Here is a 25,446-nt window from a genome sequence, read left to right as displayed (position 1 = left end):
GGACGGACGGACAGATAGATAGATAGATAGATAGATAGATAGATAAAATTGAAAAAGATTTGCTTTTGAAATGTGTGCCTGTTTTGCTTTTATTATTATTATTATTATTATTATTATTATTATTATTATTATCACTACTACTACTACTACTATTTTATATTATTATTTTATAAATGTGTTTCAATATATTGTTATGCAATGACGTCCATACATCGTCTGTGGCACTTTATGTGGTCAGTGTAGATGACAAATGAAAAGGTTTGGTGTTAGAGAGCACTCTGAATTACCACCATCCATGTCAGCACGTGTAATAAAGCTAACAGCAATATTACCGCAGCAGGACTCGACCTATGACCGGCGCTGATACTCCACCGTCCGCTCACAGCTACTGACTGACGCACACACAACAACACACACCCGGAAAACACCCGCTGTTCATCATGGAGCGAAAAGTGGCGAGGGAATTTCGGCATAAGGTGGGCTTTGAAACTGCTACTGTCTAATGTAAACCGTGTTAATTGTTTTGTTAGCATTATTAGTTATTATTAGTCTCGTTCTTTGGATCTCGCTGCTCGGGAATGGCGAAGGAGCACGCATCCTTCATTTTGACGCTATAAAATATTACTAAAGTAAGTCAAGTTAATATTCGCCCAGCTTTCGACACGAAAAGTATTTCTGTATCCATGAAAGAAACCGTCGTTATTTGATCAGTTAAGTTTGTTTTGCACTGAAAAGGTGTCCACACCTAGCACCATATGTCAGTCTTCAGCTCTGTGGTGTTTTAGACGTTTTTATCATTACAGTTAACATTACTAGTATAGCTTAATAATTTCGAAGTAATGGCATATTTAGCCAAATTTGATCGCTTTACTTAATTTACATGTAGAAAGGTAGGCTATATGTGACGTCACATAATGTACGCGTTCTAATTGGCTGAGCAGGTGACAGGTGTAGGCTACTGTGTGTGCTGGAAATTGTTGTACAATAGGTATTGATTACTTTTTTATCTCCTAAACTTAAGTTAAAACTTTGTTGTGGTTACATGTTTGATTACATTTTTAAGTTACACTGAATTATTTAATTCTGATACCTATTTATATGCTCATGCTTATTTGACAGGGGTCTATATGCTTATTATATATAGACCCCTGTGTGTAACTGTACCATCTGTTGTGTGGTGCATGGAGTTACACAATGGACAGTTTTTCACAGCATTAGCTGAAGTGGCAGAGATGTGTGGTCAGGCGGAAATGATTGCGGCATTTATTGTTCAGCTTGTTTTATTGCCTGTACTGTAGATGAGGGTGGGAAAGCTGTGCCACACTATAAATGATAAAGCTTTGCATTTAATTTTAGCTTCCCCTCTATGACAAATACATTATGCTGTCGACCTTTCTGTTCATTTGTCTCTTTCAAATCACTTAGCATAACCTGCAGAGGACATGAAGCTGATTTAAGTTACATATTTCTGCTTTCAGCATCAGTTTATGATGTTAAAGTCCAAAGGTGGACTGTCATCTAGGTGTATTAAAATGTTTATGACACCTTAAATGGCCTTTGAGCACACAGTCACTGTTTTATTATATGTGGCATGACACTGGTGGTGATATGGAACTATTTGGATATGCTTTTTATTTCCCCGCAATGTTCACATAGTTTACCGAATGATTCATTTATTATGAATATTTAAAAAAAATTTTAAGAATTAAAATGTTCACGTCATATGTAATTATTGTTAACACAAAATTAAAATACAAAAATAAAAACATTACTTTTATAAAAACACAAACTTTTTATTTGCATTTACATTTGACTTGTTTAATGTATTTGAATAATTAAATGTTGTTCTTGTTGTTTAGTTCATCCAAGCATGCGCAGATTTCTTTCTTTCTTTTTTCCTTTGTCTTTCTTTCTTTCTTTCTTTCTTTCTTTCATGCATGCATAATGCCCATTTTATCTACTTGTTTGTTTGTTTGTTTTTAGGCCATTTTATTTGTTTGTTTGTTTCATTCATCCATCTGTTTGTTTGTTCATTCAGTCTATTAAATGTATTTATTTGTTTGTTTTCAAGCCAATTTACAGTTTTTTACAATCATTTTTGCACTAATAACAGAACCTTCGTGTCATTTTTCAAAACTCTAGACACAAAACTCAAAACAGTCATTATTTGTAACACAGACTGTCCAATATTCAAAACGTTGTATATTGCGTTCATATCTTTAAAGAAGCCTTGCGTTTGCAGAAGCATTGGTTAAAAAAAACTCATTTAATATGAAATACCATAGGAACATTACTTTAGATCACCCACACATAAGATACCCATAGTTTCACTGTGTAGAATCATTAAATATAGTTGTTCAAAACACATGATGCAGCTTTCATTATGGTTCTACACATTCATACATCATTGTAATAGACTAGAGAGAACAGTACAGACTGGAATCATTAAACAGAATTTGAATTTTGGATGGGCCTGAAACCATGATTGCTCTCAGTGCCGTTCCTAGGAATTCTGGGCCCATAGCACTGATTTTGCTATAGGGCCCCCTCAAAATCACGTTCAGTGGGTGGTGGTCGGGCCCCCCAGCAAACATCGTTCTGGGCCGCTCTCAACCGCTGGGCTCTCAATCTCTCCTCCATGTCATTGGCCAAGTTAAAGCCTGCCTCATCCAAAAATATGAATGGTTTTCATCAGCTTCCAGCTCTATCACCCTCTAAAAACAAATACTGATAACAATGATATAGAATTTTTTGGGATTTGTTTTCTCCCAACAACAGGAACTGATCAAACCTGAACATACTCAGTCCTCATACTCAGCTTCACTTTCATAATCTAAACATTTAATATTGTTCATAATTTTCCATATAAACTATGCTTCAAGAGTAATGGAACAGTCATGTAGCATTTTGAGCAGTTGTATCAATTGATAGTTAGATCATTGTAATGAAATGAATAGACGCTCAATTCAGATGTAATGTGTGCGTTGCATTTTGAAATAGTAATGCTTTGATGTTAAGTTGTGTCATTTTGAACCGGTGATTTTAGTTCAATGAACAAAAGATCTTTGGTTCATGTGTATTGTATTCAAGCATTTGGAAAAAAGTGTTAAGTGTTTTGAAAAATGTGCGTTTTGATCATCAGTTGTGATTTATGTGTCTAGAGTTTTGAAAAATGACATGAAGGTTCTGTTATTAGTGCAAACATGATTGTAAAAAAAAATGTATGTTTACTTTGTTCATCCATTCATTTTTGTTTGTTCATTCAGTCCATGTTATTTATTTATTCATTTATTTATTTTATTAATTTGTTTGTTTATCCAGCCATTTTATTTATTTGTTTTGTTCATTTATTTGTTTTCAAGCCATTTTATTTGTTTGTTTTGTTTATCTGTCTGTTTTTGTGTGTTCATTCAGTCCATCAAATGTATTTGTTTGTTTGTTTTCAAGCCATTTTATTTGTTTGTTTTGTTCATCCATTAATTTTTGTTTGTTCATTCAGTCAATGCTATTTATTTATTTATTTGGTTAATTTGTTTGTTTATCCAGCCATTTTATTTGTTTATTTGTTTTTGTTTTGTTCATTTATTTGTTTTCAAGCCATTTTATTTGTTTGTTTTGTTTATCTGTCTGTTTTTGTGATCATTCAGTCAATTAAATTTATTTATTTGTTTGTTTTCAAGCCATTTTATTTGTTTTTGTTCATCCGTTCATTTTTGTTTGTTCATTCAGTACATTAAATAAATGTATTATTCATTTTTGTTCATTCCTTTGTTTGTTTATCCAGCCATTTTATTTATTTGTTTCTTTTTGCTTTGTTAGTTTATTTGTTTGTCGGTCTGTTCATTCAGTCAATTCAATTTGTTAGTTTGTTAGTTTTTGTGTGTGTGTTTTTTTGTTTATCCAACCATTTTGTTTGTCTGTTCGTTCATTCAACCCATTCAACTTATTTGTTTGTCCAGCCATTTGTTTGTTTGTTTGTTCAATTTATTTATTTATTTTATTTATTTAGAAATCAAAACGTTTGGCTTTTAGCATGCTAACCCCACATTACATTAACTTCTTTAACATTCTTATGATAATAATGCACCAACACTCTTATGTAAGGTGACACTGCTAGCATGATAAACATCTTTATCTGAGCTCAGGATCATTAACAGGTCCAGTGGAGCAGATCTGAACTAATGATACTCACAATACATGAAAAGATCCACCTGACCTATTCAACTAAAAACACCAGCAGACCCAACCAATCTGAGAGACGCTTGACTTACAGACACACAATAGTGCCCCCACCTCCTCTCTCTCTGTCTCAGCCTCTCCTCCTCACTCCACCTTCTCCTGACCTTCTGTCTTAGTCTCTCACTCAGTGAGAGAGAGATGTGTTACATCATTGACTGGCCAAAACGCTTCCTCAAAACATTTCTACAGCAGATTAGCCACCATCAGGTAACAGATGGGCATATGATTGGTTTTCTGATTGTTATTGATGATCTGATCAGAGGTTTGTGTGTTTGTGTTGTTCAGGTGGAGCTGCTGATTGATAATGAAGCAGAGAAGGACTATCTGTATGATGTTCTCCGCATGTACCACCAGTGAGTACACTCTAAAATAATTATTTATTTATTTGTTCGTTTGTTTGTGTTGTTGTTATCTAAAATAAATAAATAATAGTTGTTATTATTGTTGTTGTTAATATATATATATATATATATATTATTAGCTGCATAGGCCAAACAAAATGCAAAATGGCAAAATGGTTAGCAATTTGTATTACTGTTGCTCATGTTAGGGTTAGCAATATAAACACACTACCTAGAAACCACTAGAACAACCTAGCAACCAGAAAATTTAAAAGTAGTTATTTTATCACAGTTCGCAGATATTGCACATTTCTTGATTAAAAGGACATTTTTTTATAATTTGCTAAGAATATAAACGGTGTTCAAAGGTCTCAGCAGCAGTAGTGTGTACTGGAGTTTTAGAGGCTGATAAATAATGTAATTTTCCATCAGTGGTTCTGGTAATCTGTTGATCAAATGAAAGCTGCATGGCACATTCAAAAAGACAAAAGTATTCAGTGTCAGTTAAGTGTAAGAATAGCAAATGCTGAATGCATTACCTCGGCTCTTTATTTGTGATCTTATGTGTAAATCAACATGTCATTGCTCCGCTGGACTGCAGTAAGAGGCTTAATCCAGTGGAAAAGTAACTTGGATCAGATAATTTCCACTGTCTTCCCTGCGTTCAAGGGCAGCCATTCTCTCGCGTCCCTTTGTCTCTGATATCTGAGTCAGGAGTGAAATATCAATGATTCATAGAGCAACTGCCTCCAAATTCATAAGCTGACTTTATGTGGGTATATAGTGTCATTTTCCACAACAAGCAACATATCAGACTATTTTTGAAATAATTCATGTAAGGTAATCATAAAAAAATCACAGCAAAAACGTATATATACATGTATAATGCCATTGATGCCATTTATTGTATAATGTGTGCGCGTGTGTGTGTGTGTGTATATATATATATATATATATATATATATATATATACGTACACACAATTTATATCACCTATTTGAATTGACAAATATTGGATGAATATAGCGTCAGGGCTTTTTTTTATTCAAATAGTAAATTGTCCAACTTTCTATGCCAGGTTACAAAAGGACATTTAAGATTTAAATAAATAATTTTTTAATTTATATCATTATTAACTTTCATGATACAGTGATAGGAATGAGGCTGTATTTTGCATTAAAGTATTGAGAACTGGTGGTAAAATATTTTATATATATTTTTATAAAATCCCAAATTATTTTATTTAATTATTTTTTATTTTATTTTATTTTATTTTATTTTATTATTTATTTATTTATTTTATTAATAATGACAACAGTCATTATTTTTGCAATTCTGTTTGGTGGTACAGAATTTAGACACTTCATCATTAAACCTAACCTTATTCTATGAACATGTCCTATGTTTTATGTTCATGATCATTTAACTTTATAGAATATATTAAATAATGATTGAATAACAGAGATTCAGTATCAAGACAGTATGTTGAATCAGTGTAGTCTAAGAAAAGTTATTTTAATCCACAAACTGTTTGTACTGTTTTAATGTTGCCCTCCTGCTTGCATGTGCTCAATGAGGTCCTGTTTAAATCACTCTGCTCTGCCCTTATAGATCCATGGACATTCCTGTCCTGGTCGGCGACCTGAAGCTGGTGATAAATGAGCCCAAACGCCTTCCGCTGTTTGATGCCATCAGACCCCTGATTCCTCTGAAGCACCAGGTGCAGTACGACCAGCTCACGCCCAAGAGATCCAGGTGAGAGAGGAAACCAGGAACACAGACGATAATGAGGCGATAAAAAGGGGTTGATAGGCTGTGCTGCTTCTGAGAAGTATGGACATGTTTCTGTGCATGAATAGCAGAGGAATAAAGACAGGGAGAAAGAGGACATTGGAAATGAGAGGAGGAGGTAGAATGACAGCACCGCTCTCATCTCCAAAGAGAATCATTGTTTTCTCTCATGCTCAGTCAGACGTGAGAGGAGCACTACTCAACCGTGTCTGATGCACAGCGCTAATAGGGCCACAGTGAACTGGATTCTGTTTCCTCTCATTGTGTCTTTTGTCTTTCTCAGAGAATTGTATTTTTATTATATACATCTAGGTTATTATAGTTAACTAAATAATGAAACTGAAACCATGCCATTATTTTGTCCTCTTTTGTTATGAGCAGGAAGTTGAAGGAAGTCCGTCTGGATCGCACACATCCTGAGGGTCTGCGGGACTTCGCGGATCCCGAAAAGGACATAGGGGAGCATCAGGTCCCAGTCACGTTTATCGTCCCAGTCGCGTTTATCCTCCGCGACCACCTGTCTCAACATCTGCTTGAGCATTTGATTGAAGCGTTCGACCAGTCCGTTGGTCTGGGGATGGTAGACAGTGGTCCTCAACTGCTTCACCCGCAACAGCCGGCAGAGGTCAGCCATCAGCCGGGACATAAAGGGGGTCCCCTGGTCGGTCAGGATCTCTGCTGGGATGCCGACTCGGCTGGAGAGCAGGAAGAGTTCCTGGGCAATGGCTTTGGCGTTGGCTTTTCGGAGGGGCACTGCCTCAGGGTACCGGGTGGCATAATCGACGATCACCAGGATGTGTTCATGTCCCCGGGCAGACTTAGGCAACGGCCCCACAAGGTCCATCCCGATGCGCTCGAAGGGCACCTCGATGATGGGCAGCGGTATCAGCGGACTGGGGGGAGGCGTCCTGGGTGACGTCACTTGGCAGGTCGGGCAGGCTTGGCAGAACCGCTTCACTTCGGCCTCCAAGCCCGGCCAGTGGAAGCGGTCGCGGATCCGTTGGATGGTGTTCCCGGCTCCGAGATGCCCTGCCAAGGGATGTCAACGATTTGTTGCTGGCGGATGCTAACCTCGGTGAGCCGCTGGAGGATTTCGTCCATGTTGGGGGAGGAGCGCTCGCCTGTGACAGAACCCGGAGACAAAGAAACAAGGGAAAGGTGAGGTGAAGAAAATCACTTGTCGGTGATTCTTCACTGAAATGCCCGCATTCTCCACCAATGTAACGGGGTGAAGAATCACACGACAAGGAAATCTTAATAAATGCCCCGGAGGGTGGATTTATTAGTGAGGTGGGTGGTAGGGAGAAAGGTCCAGGTAGGTGCTCCGGTGCCGTGAGTGCTCTCTTCCGTCTTCCCAGTGCAGGGGGTCCGTGCAGTGCTCCTGTGGGGCTGGTCGGTCACACGCTGCTGTCTGTGGGAGAAATGAGAGGGCGAGTTAGTGCTTAGTCTCATGGAGAAGTCTCCCAGATGGCAGGGCTTGCGTGGCTTATGTGGCCGCCGCCTGATGAGCTGCAGCTGTGACCGATCAGCCTGTGATGAGGACGGCCAGGTGCTCCTCGCTCGTTTCCAGGGCGACGCTGATGCAGCTTCGGGACGCTCGTCACAGTATATAAAAAGCATTGCTTTCACTGTTTCAGCAAATAATGTCCCGTGCACCACTTTTGTGTGTTGTTGCTTCGTTGAAAATGTTAACCCAAAGTACGCACTATCTTGTTTTATATTAAATATCTGACAACAGATAATGTTAAAGGGGGCTTGTAACACTCCAAAGAGAAAGGAAAACTTGAAATCGCATCATATGACCCCTTTAAACATTCGAATTAATGAGTAATTTACAATGGCTGCACAAAAAACATGACTTCTCTCCACTAGGGGGCGCAATAAGCCATCCTCTGATTCCAAACACACTTTACTTGTCCATTACTGTAATCTTCATGATTAATGTTTGTCGTGCAGATATAGTCAAATAATTCAAATGCAGCCCTCGTGTTTCGAGTGCAAAATGTGTCTATTCTGGCTATAATGAAATTGTTACTGGTATTTTTAGTACTAAATATTTATAAAAATGTTAAATGACATATTTTACATATTTTATATGAATGTGGTTTGCTGTGTTTTCTTCAGGTTGGCGATGAGATTGTGCGTATTAATGGCTACTCCATCTCCTCCTGCATTCATGAGGAGGTCATCAATCTCATTAAGACCAAGAAGATTGTGTCTCTTAAAGTCCGCCGTAAGATTTTACAGTTTTCTATTGTCATTTGCAGAGCTGAATTTATTAGTTAGAGCACAAATGAATTGCCTCTAATTCCGCTGGGCTTAATTGATTTAGCTCTTAGTTGCAGTGATTTAATTACAGTTGATTCACAGTTGAGAAATCAGTCTTCCTTCAGAGAATTAATTATTGGGATTGCCATTAGCTAACTATATTAATTATTCATTATTTATTTATGTTTTTTAATTATTGCCATTGTGACACTCTCTTCACAGACGTGGGAATGATTCCTGTCAAGAGGTAATTTAGTTAGTAATTATACAGTATTCTCTGATATGTGGAATAGCTTTTATTAATGTTCTCTCTTTCCATAATGATATTGTTAAATTATACATTTGCCATAATCAGCTCCTCTGAAGACCCTCTGAAGTGGCAGTTTGTGGATCAGTTTGTGTCTGAATCAGGGGTAAGAGTTTCCTCCTCGCGGCATCCTATTTTAAAGCAGCTCAAGTTGTTTTTTTATTTAGTCCTGCTTTATTGTTTTGTCTCAGGAGAAAAAGACTAGTGTGGCTGGTTTGGCTTCGGTTGGAGGGAAAGAAATCAAGGAAAAGAAAGTTTTCCTTAGTTTGGTGGGCACCAAAGGCATGGGAATCAGGTAAGAGAGAGACTGGTTTATTATAACTATATACACAACTACAGCACACAGAATTAACTAAATTGAAAATTATAATAAAAACCTTTATTTATTGTAATTGTGCCCCCAAATATGAAGTACACTGCATTTGTCTTTGTACTGAAATGCTGTTGTTTCTTTGGTGTCTTCACAAAAGCCTACTTTGAAAGCTACTTTAATTAGCTTAATCTTGTGACAAAGAATGAATTCCTAAATATGTCTCTTGACTGTGCGTTATAGCATATCTAGTGGACCAACACAGAAACCAGGCATCTATGTGAGCAATGTGAAGCCGGGTTCAGTCTCAGCTGAAGTGGGCTTACAGGTCATTTCATTTAAGTCCCAGATTGAACTGCATTAACAGACCATTACTGTTTGATTTTAGCATAGTAACTCTCTACTATGTGTGTGTGGTTGTAGGCTGGTGACCAGATTGTGGAGGTCAATGGGGTGGATTTCACCAACCTGAGTCATCATGAAGTGAGCAGGATCTTGCTGAAAATGTCAAACAGCTAATTAAGAACCTCTGCATATTTAAACTGGTAACCGTGTTGGCTAATGTGTGTGTTTTCAGGCAGTGCGAGTGTTAAAGAGCAGCAGGAGTCTAACCATCACTGTCCTCACTGGAGCTGTAAGTTCACTGAGAGCCCACTAATACATTTCTGCCATCAGAACATCTCAAAGACCCACCGCAATGCTTTTATCTCTCCTTGAGGGGCTGTATGGAAAAGAAAACCATTTGCTTAGTATAAAGCTGTTTTAACTGACAGCTGTATATGAGGGCAATACGTTGTGGAGATGTTGCTTGTATTGTACTGTATTCCTCTTCATTTTTTTATTGGTGTGTTTGTCTTTAAATGGTACTTTTGCACTTCAGAGATGGTAATAATGAAGGAGTTTCACAACATAAGCTTTTTTGCTTCACATCTGTGATCTGTAGAAGATATAATGGATTGTACGGGTGTATTTGTGCACATATTTCTGTGAAAGTATTGATTTGTCTACTGTATGTTTCAGGGAAGAGAGCTGTTTATGACGGATGAGGAGCGGCTGGCGGCTGAAGCTCGTCGTGAGCTTGAAAGACAAGAGCTAATGCATCAGAAGAGAGTGGCATTAGAGACCAACAAAGTCATCAAAGAACAGCAGGAGAAAGAGCGCCAGTCAGTGAAAAAAAAACATACACAAGCAGATAAAGCTACTTTACATTGATGCATAATTTCTTAAAATGTACCTTTTATTATAAAAATATTGGGTACTGTTCTCTTGTGGTTAAAACAAAAATAAGTATCCACTTTATAATGGTTTTCATTATCATTAAAATACATCTTTACATTACATAATGTATCTATATGTACTTTCATGATGTTAGTTATCTGATGAATTGTCACCGCTGATGAAAAGGTGACAGATAATTAAAATTCCTGCATTAAATCTGCATGAAAATGTTCATATGTGCAATATTTTGCAGGCGGAAGATGGAGGTATCACAGAAGACTGCAGAGGAAGAAGAACGCTATCGCAAAGAGATGGAGAGGTAACACGTGTAATGTTGCCAAGCAAAAACATCTTCAAAGTAAATAGACCTCAGAAGGCAGAGTAGAGCAAATTGATGTTGATGAAAGCAGAGCTGTGAGGAATGGAAGTACAGATTGTTCTATATGTACTATACTGTAGGTCTAGTTTTCACAGCCTATTGGTTTTGGTCCAGTGGAAATGCGTTAAAATTTGTTGTATAATAAAGATGACAGTGAGAAAATTCAATTTGAACAAATTAAATTTATTGTTAAATGCAAAAGAGGTCAACTTCTTGTCATTTTTGTTGAGTGTTTTGATGTTTATTCCAAATATATATATCGCCTCAGAAATTATTTAGCAGGTTTGTCAGGATAGATGCCCATTGAATGTATGTGTCGTGTGTATCAGAATTGAAGCCGCGGAAAAGAAGCACCACAAAGAGTGGGAAGAAGATTGGGGTTCCAAGGAAAAATCCAAATCTCCTTCCCCCTCCCCCTCTCCCTCACCCCCACCACCTGCACGTAATGCACCTTCACCCAAACCCAAAACCTCCAGTAAGTTGACAATACCTACAAAACATCTCCATGAACTTTGAACGCCTCTGTAGAACTACATTATTCTCTAAAGATCAAACAACATGTTACCCTTTCCCAAAAGGTACCCATAATGCACTTTGCACTGATGTTGCTACTTTCTCCTCTGCATGAACAGATGTGCATTTATGTTGGGAATGCATCATCTCTTTGTGTGATCTTTGTCTTTCTGTCTGATCTTTTACCTTCTTGTTGTGCCTTGTTTATCAATTCCTGGTTCCATCAGCTGCTGAGTCCGATGAAGAAGAGATCGGAGAAGTAAGTAAAGAATTCAGATGGCTTTACAGACAAAGACTCCCTTTGACAAACTTACCCTTTTTCGAGACACTTCAACTGCATGTAGACTATCTTCCTTGTTATTTTGTTTGGTTGGATCTTTTGGTAGCTTTTAGATGGATGAATCTGCAGAATACACTATATCATGGTTGAGTTTTTGCATGGGACTTAATGTATCATTCTTACTCTCTTAGCGTTCGGTTGGTTCTACCGTTACGAAGGAAAGTTGCCTACACTCAAAAAGGTACTCTGTGTGTGCAAGCATGTTGTGCTGGTTTGGTGTGCTAGAACTATGGAATATGTTGTTCATCTTGGAGATATGCCCGAAGTTATGGTTTGCATGGAAGTTGGATTGACCTTGGTGCAAAGTCCACCAGGTGTTCTCAAATCACTTTGGATATTTAGAAAGGAAAAGAGACCAAAAAGAAGACGAAGATGTCCAAGACTGACACTCTCCCAGCTGAGAAAAAGAACAAGAAAGAGATGGAGTTTGAGCTGAAACTTGCAAAGGAGAAGGAAGAGATACTTGAGCGAGACAGACAGATGAAAATCAGCAGACTTCTTCAAGAGGTATCAGACTTTTTCCAGTGAGGTTACAGGATGTTTTTTTTGACTCAGATTGTACTCCTTGTTTAAAGGGTTAGTTCACCCAAAAATTAAAATTCTGTCATTAATTACTCACCCTCATGTCGTTCCAAACCAGTAAGACCTTCCTTCATCTTCGAATCACAAATTAAGATATTTTTTAGCGTTATTTTTAGCGTTGTTTGTTCAGTAGAATGCTGAACGTAAACAACGCTGATTACGTTTTGGGGTACTCTCCAAAATGGCGGAAGACATTAACTCGGGGAGAAGAATTGTTGAATAAGTTATGTTATTATTGTTTTCTTTGCGCACAAAAAGTATTCTCGTAGCTTCGTAAAATTACGGTTGAACCTCTGATGTCACATGGACTATTTTACCGATGTCCTTGCTACGTTTCTGTGCGTTGATCGTGGTAATATCCTTGCTGTCTATGGAGGGTCAGAGAGCTCTCAGATTCCATCAAAAATATCTTAATTTGGGTTCCGAAGATGAATGAAAGTCTTACGGGGTTGGAATGACATGAGGGTGAGTAATTAATGACAGAATTTTTCATTTTAGGGTGAATTATCCCTTTTTAATTGTGTGTAATTGATTCCGTCTCCTTGGCACTTGACCTTTATTGCACGAATGTACCCATGTGAACAGTTGTATCCTTTCCAGTGGCAGTCCAGCAAGTTCTCATTGGTATATCAAAGTTTCCATGTTTGGATGTGGCTTTACTAATTCAACCAGGTGTCAGAAACTGAGAGGGAAGATCTGGAAGAGTCGGAGAAGGTGCAGCATTGGGTGGAGAGGCTCTGTCAAACCAGATTAGAGCAAATCTCCTCAGTTGAAAATGATTCTTCAGAGGTAAAATCTATCCAGTTCAAATCCTGATGTGTGCTGGTCTTCTAGTCCATAGTTTGTTAATTCAGAGTTCTAAGCAATTAAAATGTAACTTCAGATGTCTCCAACCCGTTCCCCTGCACTACATTATTCTCTAAAGATCAAACAACATGTTACCCTTTCCCAAAAGGTACCCATAATGCACTTTGCACTGATGTTGCTACTTTCTCCTTTGCATGAACAGATGTGCATTTATGTTGGGAATGCATCATCTCTTTGTGTGATCTTTGTCTTTCTGTCTGATCTTTTACCTTCTTGTTGTGCCTTGTTTATCAATTCCTGGTTCCATCAGCTGCTGAGTCCGATGAAGAAGAGATCGGAGAAGTAAGTAAAGAATTCAGATGGCTTTACAGACAAAGACTCCCTTTGACAAACTTACCCTTTTTCGAGACACTTCAACTGCATGTAGACTATCTTCCTTGTTATTTTGTTTGGTTGGATCTTTTGGTAGCTTTTAGATGGATGAATCTGCAGAATACACCATATCATGGTTGAGTTTTTGCATGGGACTTAATGTATCATTCTTACTCTCTTAGCGTTCGGTTGGTTCTACCGTTACGAAGTGGTCTTCTAGTCCATAGTTTGTTAATTCAGAGTTCTAAGCAATTAAAATGTAACTTCAGATGTCTCCAACCCGTTCCCCTGCATCAACTGGTCCCACCAATCGGAGGTTCCCTGGAGGCTTGACCTTGGCCACTACTGACCTTGATGACATCAACTTAGATGATGTGGACCAGAGTCTAAGGCAACCTTTGAAAAGACTTTCCCCAACCCCACCTACATCCAACCAAGCTCCCCCTCCCTTACCACTCCCTCCACCCTCACCCCGTCTTTACCACACATCCAACCATCGCCCTCCTTCTCCAAGAACACAGCTCCCAATGCAACCCAGTCCTAGACCAGCCCCTCAACGCCCACCTTCTCCACCAGCCTCAAGGGTACCCCCTTCCTCAATAGGTCGTAGCCGACAACCTCCTGCCACCCCACTATTCTCCTCCAGGGGTCTGTCCACATCTCAGCCACCTCCCCCGCCACCACCTCCTCCCCCTCCACCACCACCGCCTCCTCCTCCACCACCTCCTCCACCCCTGCACATGGAGGACAAGTACCATGTAGGGTCATTCAACTATCCCCGCTCCCCAAGCTTATCCGAACAGGGAAGCAAAGAGACCAAAAAGAAGACGAAGATGTCCAAGACTGACACTCTCCCAGCTGAGAAAAAGAACAAGAAAGAGATGGAGTTTGAGCTGAAACTTGCAAAGGAGAAGGAAGAGATACTTGAGCGAGAAAAGCAGATGAAAATCAGCAGACTTCTTCAAGAGGTATCAGACTTTTTCCAGTGAGGTTACAGGATGTTTTTTTTGACTCAGATTGTACTCCTTGTTTAAAGGGTTAGTTCACCCAAAAATTAAAATTCTGTCATTAATTACTCACCCTCATGTCGTTCCAAACCAGTAAGACCTTCCTTCATCTTCGAATCACAAATTAAGATATTTTTTAGCGTTATTTTTAGCGTTGTTTGTTCAGTAGAATGCTGAACGTAAACAACGCTGATTACGTTTTGGGGTACTCTCCCCTCCTCCACCCCTGCACATGGAGGACAAGTACCATGTAGGGTCATTCAACTATCCCCGCTCCCCAAGCTTATCCGAACAGGGAAGCAGGTTTGGGGACAATGGTTACCGACAGAGAGGGGGCTTCCACTCCACCATTCCCAGTGATCTCTCACGCCCACCCAGCCCGAAGTCTGACCACAACCTGACGGTTAGCATAGTTAATGCATTTGGCAGTGTGAGAATTGATTATGTATGTTGTATAGGGGTGTGATTCTTTAGGCACATCACATTTCAATCCAATTCGATTCCAAAATTTATTCCATGTCACACGAATATTGCTGTCTTCACTGAAGTGAACACTGCAGTCTACCTGTTTTTTTTACCCACCTCTTATGTTGTACATACATGCGTGTATGCCTTGAGTGTGGTGTTTTGCAGATGAGGTTAACCATTATTAGTTTATTATCGTTGTTTGTCAGGAAACAGATAATCATTTTGGGAAAAAAGCATGCTGTCATTCGGTTTGATGATCTTGAAGTGGTAGTGATTCCTATCACTGTTAGACTGTTGAATACTTTATCCTTGTGGCACAGGTGATGAGAAACACATCTCATGCTAGCAGGATACCCACCTCTAATAATCCACTGGTGAGTCCTCAGTTTGTAAATGGTACATGCTGCTCTGGGTCTTCTGCTCCATTTTTAGCACCAATCAGACTTGCCATGCTTGTGTAATATCTCATTTAATGTCAGCTTAATGCAAACTAGCATCTCTTTGAAGAGGAAATATCTTCCAACAGCTCTCCATGTCTATATTTGGAGATTACTCTGGCACAACCTACAGGAAGTGCATTTCTAATTGAATATAGTTGGCACATATCTTATACGCTCTCAAAAAATAGGGTACTGTCACTGGGGCGGTACCATTACATTAGGTACCAATATGTGCACTTCAGGCACTAATATGTTCCTTTAAGGTACTAATATGTACCATTTAGGGGTAAATCTTTTTACCTGTTTTCTGGGATATGGGGGGGGGTTATAAAACCGTAACTCTTTTAACTGTTTTATAGATATGCATACCTCCTCTATGCATAGGATTTACTTGGGAAGTAATTAAATTTAAAAAGCCATTTCACAGAACAGTCATCATTACTAGAAAGATAATGACTGACATTTTGCATGAAAATCATCTTTTGTTGAACATGAAAGCTGCAATTCAGTATTTGTGCTATATGAACGGTTCCTAAAGTCTTGTGCTGTGTGGTTTAGATTGCGTAACTCTTGAAGGTAGATCGTGCCCTGACCTTAAGTTTGTGTCCCTTACTGCTAACCTCTACATAGCAAATTGCTCCCAGCCCTCCAAACCAGCGGAGACAGATCAACCCTGTCATGTCCAAACCCGTCATGCTACCAAGTCAGACCTCACATAGACCCACACTTCACTCTGAGACCATGGTAAGATGGCAAATACCCATGTGTGTACGTGCGATGATGATGCATGCATAAGATACTCATTGGTTGGATTGCTGTTTGACTCACTGATTATAATGAGTTTTTTTCAAACTCAAGAGGAACAAACAGATGTTGCTTTTACTGATTGCACTGATTAAGAAGGCGGAAACAGAAGGACAGAAGGGGAGAGAGGTGAAATGGAGATTTATTTTTTAAATCTGCGTACACAATGAGACTTTCAGCATTAAAATGTCTTTGATTGATCAACCTGACAGACCTAGACCTGCTGTCCCCTTCTTCCTCCAGATAGTCAGTCCTGCTCCATCACATCACAAAAGAAGCCAATCGCTCTGCCCTGTCCTTGTGCCTCCTTAATTAAATAAATGGGTGCTTGCCAATTTTGTGGTTGTTTTAGAGGGGTAACAAGAAGGGCAAGAAAGGACAAGACCTTGTTGCCTTAATGTGTCTCTTCAGCCTTTATTTATTATTGTTAAAGGTTTTTGCTGAGGCTCAGGGTTAGAGATTTGATCAAGATAACAGTTTTTTTTTTATCACTAGGATTCATTTCTCAATACTTAGGTCACCACACCTCACCTCACTTCACATAGTGAGCACAACAGACATCTATGTGGGCTAAACTGTGGACCATTTCCATTGCTTTGGTACAAAATACATTCAATTACTACATTTTTAAATTGCATAAATTGTCGACCTATGCTATTGTTATAGAAGATTAAATTGATGCGTATGAAGTGTTTTGGTAGTTGTAGTGCGTATTAGATATGAAATGTACTGCTATGAAAGTTGGTAAGGAGAACTGTGTGAAGAGTTTTGAAAAGTGACCAAAGTATTTGCCTAGTGATTATAAAAAATAATGTAACCTTTGCTAAAGCCTAATGATCTGTCTTAATGAAATGTACTGCTATGAAAGTTGGTAAGGAGAACTGTGTGAAGAGTTTTGAAAAAGTGACCAAAGTATTTGCCTAGTGATTATAAAAAATAATGTAACCTTTGCTAAAGCCTAATGATCTGTCTTATTTTTTTTCACGCTAAATATAAAGAACCATGTGTCCTTTCTCTCAAAGGATCCAATACTCTATCACCTCACCATCTTTACTGCACTCTATACAATGGGAAATCAGTGCAATCGGTGTATTTGTAAAGCTCACAGACACCTGAATTCATAGATAATTTACCACACTGCGGCAATTCTTTTATGGCATGTGATGAGTGCAAGCATTTAGTGTGTGTGTGTGTGCTGTGTTTTTAAGAGCCAGTCATAAATATGTGTGTTTCAGCCCCCAGAGATGCTCAAACGGATGGTCACGTACAACACGTCCTTTAAATCCAGCAAAAAACAAGTAACCGCCATCATTACTTAGAATTACAACACCTCTCTTTTCTTTGAGTGAAGTCTCAGCTGTTTGAGTGTGTATATTACATTTCTAACAATATTTCCCTGGAGGATATTAGTCAAATGTATCCTTGACGTAATTTAAAACTAGTTCCCTTTCAATACTCGCATTGTGTCAGTTGTTGATGCTTTGGGGAAACTCAATTTCTCTGAAATACTGAAGCTCAATTCAGTGTTCACTGAATCATGTTTATGCATGTGCATGAACAATTGGCTTTTCAGCCCACCAAAACAAGCGAAGCCATTCATTTATATAAGTTGGTGCTGGATGCCATTTCATCAGACTCTTTCTCCTTCAGTGCGAAGATCATCTCCTTGCTGACTCCAAAGACAAATAAGAATATGAAGAAGCCTTCCTGCTCGTCATGGAAGAGCCCCAGCAGCAGATTATGGCTCTGACTGCGGTCTCAGCTGAGTACAGCGCAAAAGGATTCCCTGGTACTGGTTTCCCACAAGGACCAGCGCCCCTCGTCATGTGGTCTATACGGCATGACTTAGTGGTTTTGGCCTTGTCAGCCTAAAACCTGACTCTTCTCGCCTTTAAGCAATTCTGCCCCAGTATGGGCTCTTAGCAGTTTATCTAGGGCCCTCATTCCCGACTGCCCATAGGCTGGGCTTGCAGGGTGGGTTCTTCATTCTGTGCTTGTAGCATGGCGCTATAGGATTGCATTCCCCAAAGTGTCAGCAACTGACGCAGTGCAAGTAAACTGTATTGAAAGGGAACCGAGATTACGTTACGTACCGAGTAGTGTAGATTTTATTCTGTTCTGTTCTGGTAAATGTCTACTTCATTTCTTGTGTTTAACATTTATGTTGTAAACATCTCTTTAAATACTCAAGGACATCAGGTGTATGATTGCAATATTGTGCTTATTTCGGTTAAGACATTATATTTTCACCTTTCCATGATACTGAACTGGTCTTTCAGTCACACTTATATATTCTCATGCAATCATACTAGTTTGCTGAAATCATACATCTTGTTTGCTGTGAAAGCAGCCTTTGAGTTGGATCTAATATGCACTGCACAAATGGGAGACTCCAACTGAAGGCTATATAATATTAGATTGCCTCTGCGCCAAATGGAATCTCGGTGTACGTTTTAATCTTTTATGAGGGAGAGCATGACTAGAAGTCTGTGTTTTTCCATTTTGTTGGTTCTGTGGGGGTTAAATCTTAATTGATTATTTGTCTTGATGGAATGCCAGTGGTTTTGAGTGTGTAGCGAATGGGGAAAAGCCTTTATATTGTATGTAAACATCATTGCAGATCCAGAACCAACTGGAAAGCTACCAATGGATCCAACAAAGCAAACACATCCTTTCTCAGTATTAAATATGTTTACCATGTCGTACAGTACTGTAGAAAATGATGCAATGTGTTGTACTGTTTCTAATATCATGCATGATACATCTGTTTATTGTCTTTATACAGTATATTGTTCAGATTTGTATTTAAAAAATAAAGTTGGTCACATATTTAATATATAAACATATTTCTAAAAAAAAAAAACTAAAAATTGATACTAAAAAAAAAAAACTTGTTTACATGTTAAATGTTTTAAAGTAACTGAGTGCACCTTTAAAGATCAGACATCTCCTTGCTGACTCCAAAGACAAATAAGAATATGAAGAAGCCTTCCTGCTCGTCATGGAAGAGCCCCAGCAGCAGATTATGGCTCTGACTGCGGTCTCAGCTGAGTACAGCGCAAAAGGATTCCCTGGTACTGGTTTCCCACAAGGACCAGCGCCCCTCGTCATGTGGTCTATACGGCATGACTTAGTGGTTTTGGCCTTGTCAGCCTAAAACCTGACTCTTCTCGCCTTTAAGCAATTCTGCCCCAGTATGGGCTCTTAGCAGTTTATCTAGGGCCCTCATTCCCGACTGCCCATAGGCTGGGCTTGCAGGGTGGGTTCTTCATTCTGTGCTTGTAGCATGGCGCTATAGGATTGCATTCCCCAAAGTGTCAGCAACTGACGCAGTGCAAGTAAACTGTATTGAAAGGGAACCGAGATTACGTTACGTACCGAGTAGTGTAGATTTTATTCTGTTCTGTTCTGGTAAATGTCTACTTCATTTCTTGTGTTTAACATTTATGTTGTAAACATCTCTTTAAATACTCAAGGACATCAGGTGTATGATTGCAATATTGTGCTTATTTCGGTTAAGACATTATATTTTCACCTTTCCATGATACTGAACTGGTCTTTCAGTCACACTTATATATTCTCATGCAATCATACTAGTTTGCTGAAATCATACATCTTGTTTGCTGTGAAAGCAGCCTTTGAGTGGATCTAATATGCACTGCACAAATGGGAGACTCCAACTGAAGGCTATATAATATTAGATTGCCTCTGCGCCAAATGGAATCTCGGTGTACGTTTTCATCTTTTATGAGGGAGAGCATGACTAGAAGTCTGTGTTTTTCCATTTTGTTGGTTCTGTGGGGGTTAAATCTTAATTGATTATTTGTCTTGATGGAATGCCAGTGGTTTTGAGTGTGTAGCGAATGGGGAAAAGCCTTTATATTGTATGTAAACATCATTGCAGATCCAGAACCAACTGGAAAGCTACCAATGGATCCAACAAAGCAAACACATCCTTTCTCAGTATTAAATATGTTTACCATGTCGTACAGTACTGTAGAAAATGATGCAATGTGTTGTACTGTTTCTAATATCATGCATGATACATCTGTTTATTGTCTTTATACAGTATATTGTTCAGATTTGTATTTAAAAAATAAAGTTGGTCACATATTTAATATATAAACATATTTCTAAAAAAAAAAAACTAAAAATTGATACTAAAAAAAACAAACTTGTTTACATGTTAAATGTTTTAAAGTAACTGAGTGCACCTTTAAAGATCAGATGCTTTTTATAGATTGATTTATTGGTCATGCCAAACTAATAAGGCATGTTTTTAAACACAGATCTGGCTTTGCCTTGAATAGTTTATTAAGAGTAAGTAGAAGCTGCCATTGATTGGTATAGAGGTGACAATTAGTGTTCATTTGTCTTCTCTTTGAAAACAAAGAGCACTAAGTTGTTTCTGCACAGTCCTCACTCCTCAGATTGCCACTTCACGTTTTTACAGACTACACACCACTGTCTGTTTCTGCTTTCTGTTTTACAGGGATTTCAAAAACATGTGGATGATTTTGATCCATATTCCATGGTACTGTAACTATTTACATTAACAGTTTGTCTCTGTACCCATTTGCTATTTTTATATTGCATAGCACATATATTCCACACTCACTAAATGCTCCTCTTTGGAGTATTCCTTTCACCACATTTGCTCAAACTTTTAACAGTTCACGGCTGAGGAGATAGCTGGCAGAGATGTACGACTTTTGAGAATTAAGAAGGTAATTTAGGTAGAACAGAAATGTGAGCCACATATGTCATTGGACATTAAAAATTAAAGATTTGTTTTATTCTATATGCATTCTTTAGGAAGGGAAGCTTGATCTAGCCATAGAGGGAGGAATCGACTCCCCATTGGGAAAGATTGTGGTGTCGTCCATCTATGAGGGAGGTGCGGCAGATAAACATGGTGAGTCATACAAACATAACGTATAATAGAGATTTGGGGCTAGGTTCTTTTGAATTTAAGGTTCTAGAAAACACCCCAAAAACCACAGCAACTGCTCAGAAACATTCTAAAACTGTCATGCAAATATCATGCAAAAATCTAGTTTAGCTCTCTACATTCATTAGTTATATTTATTATATTGACTTAAAAACATTTAGTTGTGTTTTAAAATTACCTGCTTTGTTTGTTACTGTTATTTTTTATACATGTTATCTCAGGTGGTGTCGTGTCAGGTGATGAGATCATGGCTGTGAATGGAAAGATCCTGACCGATGGGACTTTAGCTGAAGGACAAACCTCATTGGCTCAGGCCTGGAACAGTGGAGGGGTATGACCGGCATTACACTAAAACAACCTATCACTGTAAATCAGATGATCTGTCTCAACAGATTGTCCTGTGGTGAAGAAGGCCATACAGCTCATTGGAGCCAAATGGTTTGCATTCTCTGCAGTGAATGGGTGCCGACAGAATGAGAGACCAAACAGCTGATAAAAACACAATAATCTACAAGTAGTCCACACAATTTCAGTTCATCAATTAACATCTAATGAAGCAAAAAACTGTGTGTTTGTAAGAAACAAATCCAATATTAAGACATTTTTAACTTTAAACCGTTGCTTCTGGATAAAAAACAAGCTAAAATACTAATATTAGACTACTGTAATATGTCATTTTATCATAGCCCATGTGCTCTTTCCTTGTTCTTCAAGATTTTACAGAAGCATCTACACACCTGGGTGACAGTTTGTGACTAATTTACTTTTTGATGAATTGTATGAATTTGTTCATTTTTATACAATCTGTTTACACCCCAGTGAGTTTTTGGTTTAGGGTTGGACCTTCATGTTTAGTTTTTTGGTAAAAATTGTAGGAACTGACCACAAATTCACTAAAATGTAAAATTGTTACATTTTCCCACAAGATTGGGTTGGAAGAACACTGAAATGTCGTGATTTACAGTATGTATTTTACTGTTATCAATAACAAAGCTGCACAAGGATCTTATTATTGTTATTAGTGTTGAATTAGAAATGAACAATTTCAAAGTACAATGTCATGAATAGCACAATGTAGAATCTCTAAGGTCTTAATTGCACAATTAGAGTAATTACCGTAATTTCGACATGACAAATGCTACAAAATAAATTCTGCTGAATTATGTTAATTTTCCTACACCTTTGTTACAGAAATAGCGTGGCTGTAGTTATGCATTCATTTTTGATATTAGAACGTTAAAAGAGCATAACCTGTTGCAAATGAGTATTGAGTCTTAGAATTTATGTGGTTAATGTCTGCTATTTGTGTTCATATATTTTCTTTTTTTTTTTCTGGAAAATATGAATCACACATGGTCACACATGCTATAATGATATCTTCAGCAAGCATCATCAAATATAGATGAAGGCTTGAAAGAGAAATGCAGCAGAATGTAACAGGAACATTGTGCCTATCAAACATTAAAACCTTCATATGCATGTGCTTGACATTTTTCCATGCATGTTCTCGCAGGACTGGATTGACCTGGTCATCGCAGTGTCTCCACCGAAGGAATATGAAGATGAAGTGTACGTATAGTTGCATTGCTTCTTATAACATATGATATGTGACCGCACACAATGACAGCTCCAGTGTCCCCCACATTCAATTCATTTCAATGCATTATGTTGCTTGTCTCCTAACCCCCAATGAAAAAAAGCAATCAGTGGTGTAAATGGCTCTCAGTAGTGAACCTGCCATCTGCTGTATGTCTTCAGCCCTAAAACAGCATCAGTCAGACCCACTGCAAAGAAAAAGGTTTTCCAAGGCAGTGCCCCTGTGTACAGACAGGGCTACGTCCTTCAGATGAGGACCCCCCATGCACTAACCTGATCGCCACTAGCCCAGTGGTAAAAGCCCCCCAAACCCATCCATACCATTCTGCAGTGTGCATCATGTACATGTGACAATCTCTTTGTCAATCTAGAAACCCACCCAGATGTTTTCAGTTGGGGATTTCCTCTGCTAATGATTCAGTTATGCAATAGTCAATATTCTTGTTGACAAGGCTATGCAGTCGTTCTGATTGATGTTGTTCAAAGGGACTGTTACATGTCATGACTCGTGCATTGATTATTGCTGCTTTGATCGGTTTTGCTACTGCATGTTACTGTAAATGTCTATAGCACTACTGTTTATGGATTCATGAAAAGATACTGACTGCCATTGGTTCCCCAGAAACAATCTTTGAAACTAAAACAGTTGACGGATGAATACAGATGCTCATGAAAACAACATTTGTGTTTGAAAGCACTTATTGCTGCGCCACCGGTAATGGTGTGGTGGTTGCAGCAGATAGTAATTGTGCCTTTAAAAGGATAGTTCACCCAAAAATGCAATTCTGTTTTCATTTACTGACCTTCAAGTCATTCCAGACCCATAAGATTTTCATTCATCTTTGAAACACAAAAGGTGGATTTCTGTTTCCCCATTGAAAGTCCATTCCATTAAATGTCCATGAATCAAGCTGTTTAATCCAAGTCTTCTTAGGAGACACTATGTCATTATAAATGTATTTATTTGTGTTTTGAAGATGAATGAAAGTCTTATGGGTTTGGAATGACATGAGGGTGAATAAATGATGACAGAATTTTCATTTTTGGCTGAACTATTCTTTCGAGCATTTTTTTCAAATTCTGTGAACCAATGGAGTGACATATTCTTCTGTTTATTTATAGGTTTTATACATAGCAACCTGATAATTTAAGTCTGTTTCTTTACTATGTGTGCAACCTTGTTTTCTTCAACCCTTGTGTGAATGTGCGATACCAACCCTCTCTTAAATATCTGTCAGATGAATCTGATTTTTATATTTGTCACTCTTTTTACAGGACATTCTTTTAAAAACCCACCATTGCATCAGTACAACGGACCACAGGGAGAATCAATAGCCATTCCTTAGTAGTAATTTTGCAAAACGCAAATAATTTAGTATCTGTGTTGTAAATGAAGCAAATGCAGTTATTCACATCATTTATAAATGAGGCATCTGTGCTTTAGAATTTCTGTCTTTAGGCTATATTGTTGTAATTTGCAAAATAATAAACATGCATTAATAAAAATGTGTTTTTGCTTTGTTTTAAAGCCTTCTAATATGGTTTATCAAATGTGTTCTTCATTTCAAACCATAAAAAGGAGATTTTATTCTGTGATGACGACATCCTCAGCTGTCCTGATTGGCTCATTTTCTCTTGCAATATCTCCAACACCTGTCAAATGATTAGTGGTCACTTAGTAACTGTTTTGTAGGATTGCTATCAGTCAAGGGCAGTAATAAGGTCCTTTCAATTCAGTCTCAACCACTTGTATTTAAGTGCAGGGCCAAACAGAACCACTCTATAGTTTCTCAGTTCTGGTCATTCACACTGACAGCAGAGTGAAGTGACAAAAAACCTGCACTCATTCATTTTCAATGCGTGATTTCCGGCAACACAAACACTTGTGATGCTATTTGGCCATGTCCCAATAATCACACAAAACGTGCATTCATGCTGTACCATTTGAACCATTCCATTCAGGTTTCACTGCTAATCATAGCACTGAGTATGTGTTGCTGAAAGTCTCCAAGGATATTTTACTTGCAGTTGATTCTGGTAAAACTGCTGTATTGGTGTTGCAAGACCTTAACACTGCCTTTGATACCGTTGATCATAATATTCTTCTTTGGCGTTTAGAACATTTGATTGGTATCAAGGGCACTGCCTTGAGGTGGTTTAGTTCATATCTTAAAGGTCCTTTTCTGTTGGATAAGTTTGTCTTATCCTCAGTGCCTATTATTAATGGAGTACCTCAGGGCTCCATTTTGGGTCCGCTTCTTTTTTAACTTATTTATATTACCTTTTGGAAATGTTATTAGTTGGCACAATGTTTCTTTTCATTTTTATGCTGATGATACTCCGATTTATTTGCCGTTAAAATTTTAATAATAAAAGTATGTATTAATTTATTAATAAAAATGTAATAATAAATTTAATAAAATTTGTCGTTATTTGCCTAGAATCTCCATTCAACCTTTGTCTTGACCTTCAACATTTTCCTCAAGAACATTAAGAAATGGTTGTCAAATAACTTTCTCCAACTTGATGAAGACAAAATTGAAATTATCTTCGGTCCCCCAAAATTGAAAGGTAATCTTATTAGGGAGTTTTGTATTCATTTTCCTGTAATTTTTTCACAGGTAAGAAACTTGGTGTCATCTTGGATTCAGAATTTTGCTTAACCAAGCAAATCAATTATTTTGTTAAAAATAGTTTTTATCAATTACAAATT

The 25,446-nt window shown here is 38.1% G+C and overlaps 1 protein-coding gene and 1 long non-coding RNA gene across 2 annotated transcripts; both read left to right on the top strand.

Annotated features, from left to right (window-relative positions):
* Positions 1 to 358: 358 nt before the first annotated feature.
* LOC107758736 (harmonin-like) lies at positions 359 to 23,132 on the top strand. The gene is made up of 21 exons (XM_016576537.1): positions 359 to 476; positions 4,525 to 4,592; positions 6,192 to 6,335; positions 6,753 to 7,209; positions 8,496 to 8,604; positions 8,862 to 8,886; positions 8,995 to 9,052; positions 9,138 to 9,241; positions 9,500 to 9,584; positions 9,680 to 9,739; positions 9,834 to 9,890; positions 10,277 to 10,419; positions 10,728 to 10,793; positions 11,183 to 11,328; positions 11,594 to 11,625; positions 20,679 to 20,720; positions 20,860 to 20,913; positions 21,002 to 21,101; positions 21,359 to 21,468; positions 22,651 to 22,706; positions 22,896 to 23,132. Exons 1-21 carry the CDS (start codon positions 441 to 443, stop codon positions 23,008 to 23,010), a joined length of 2,067 nt encoding a protein of 688 aa, XP_016432023.1. The 5' UTR covers positions 359 to 440; the 3' UTR covers positions 23,011 to 23,132.
* On the top strand, positions 14,724 to 16,907 carry LOC107758752 (uncharacterized). Its single transcript, XR_001642055.1, has 3 exons — positions 14,724 to 14,877; positions 15,263 to 15,316; positions 16,013 to 16,907. It is a non-coding gene; the product is annotated as an uncharacterized LOC107758752 (long non-coding RNA).
* Positions 23,133 to 25,446: the final 2,314 nt, after the last annotated feature.

This window comes from Sinocyclocheilus rhinocerous, unplaced genomic scaffold (genome assembly GCF_001515625.1).
Source record: "Sinocyclocheilus rhinocerous isolate Xijiao unplaced genomic scaffold, SAMN03320098_v1.1 scaffold954, whole genome shotgun sequence".
Taxonomy (NCBI): Eukaryota; Metazoa; Chordata; class Actinopteri; order Cypriniformes; family Cyprinidae; genus Sinocyclocheilus; species Sinocyclocheilus rhinocerous.
Note: the sequence above shows the minus strand (reverse complement) of the source record. Positions and strands in the feature narration are given on the sequence as shown.

Bases quoted from the DNA above. Each gene is read 5' to 3' on its own strand.
- LOC107758736 (XM_016576537.1), top strand. From the start codon at position 441: ATGGAGCGAAAAGTGGCGAGGGAATTTCGGCATAAG. The intron at 477-4,524 runs GTGGGCTTTGAA...TGTGTTGTTCAG, and splicing joins CGAGGGAATTTCGGCATAAG to GTGGAGCTGCTGATTGATAA. The intron at 9,585-9,679 runs GTCATTTCATTT...GTGTGGTTGTAG, and splicing joins CAGCTGAAGTGGGCTTACAG to GCTGGTGACCAGATTGTGGA.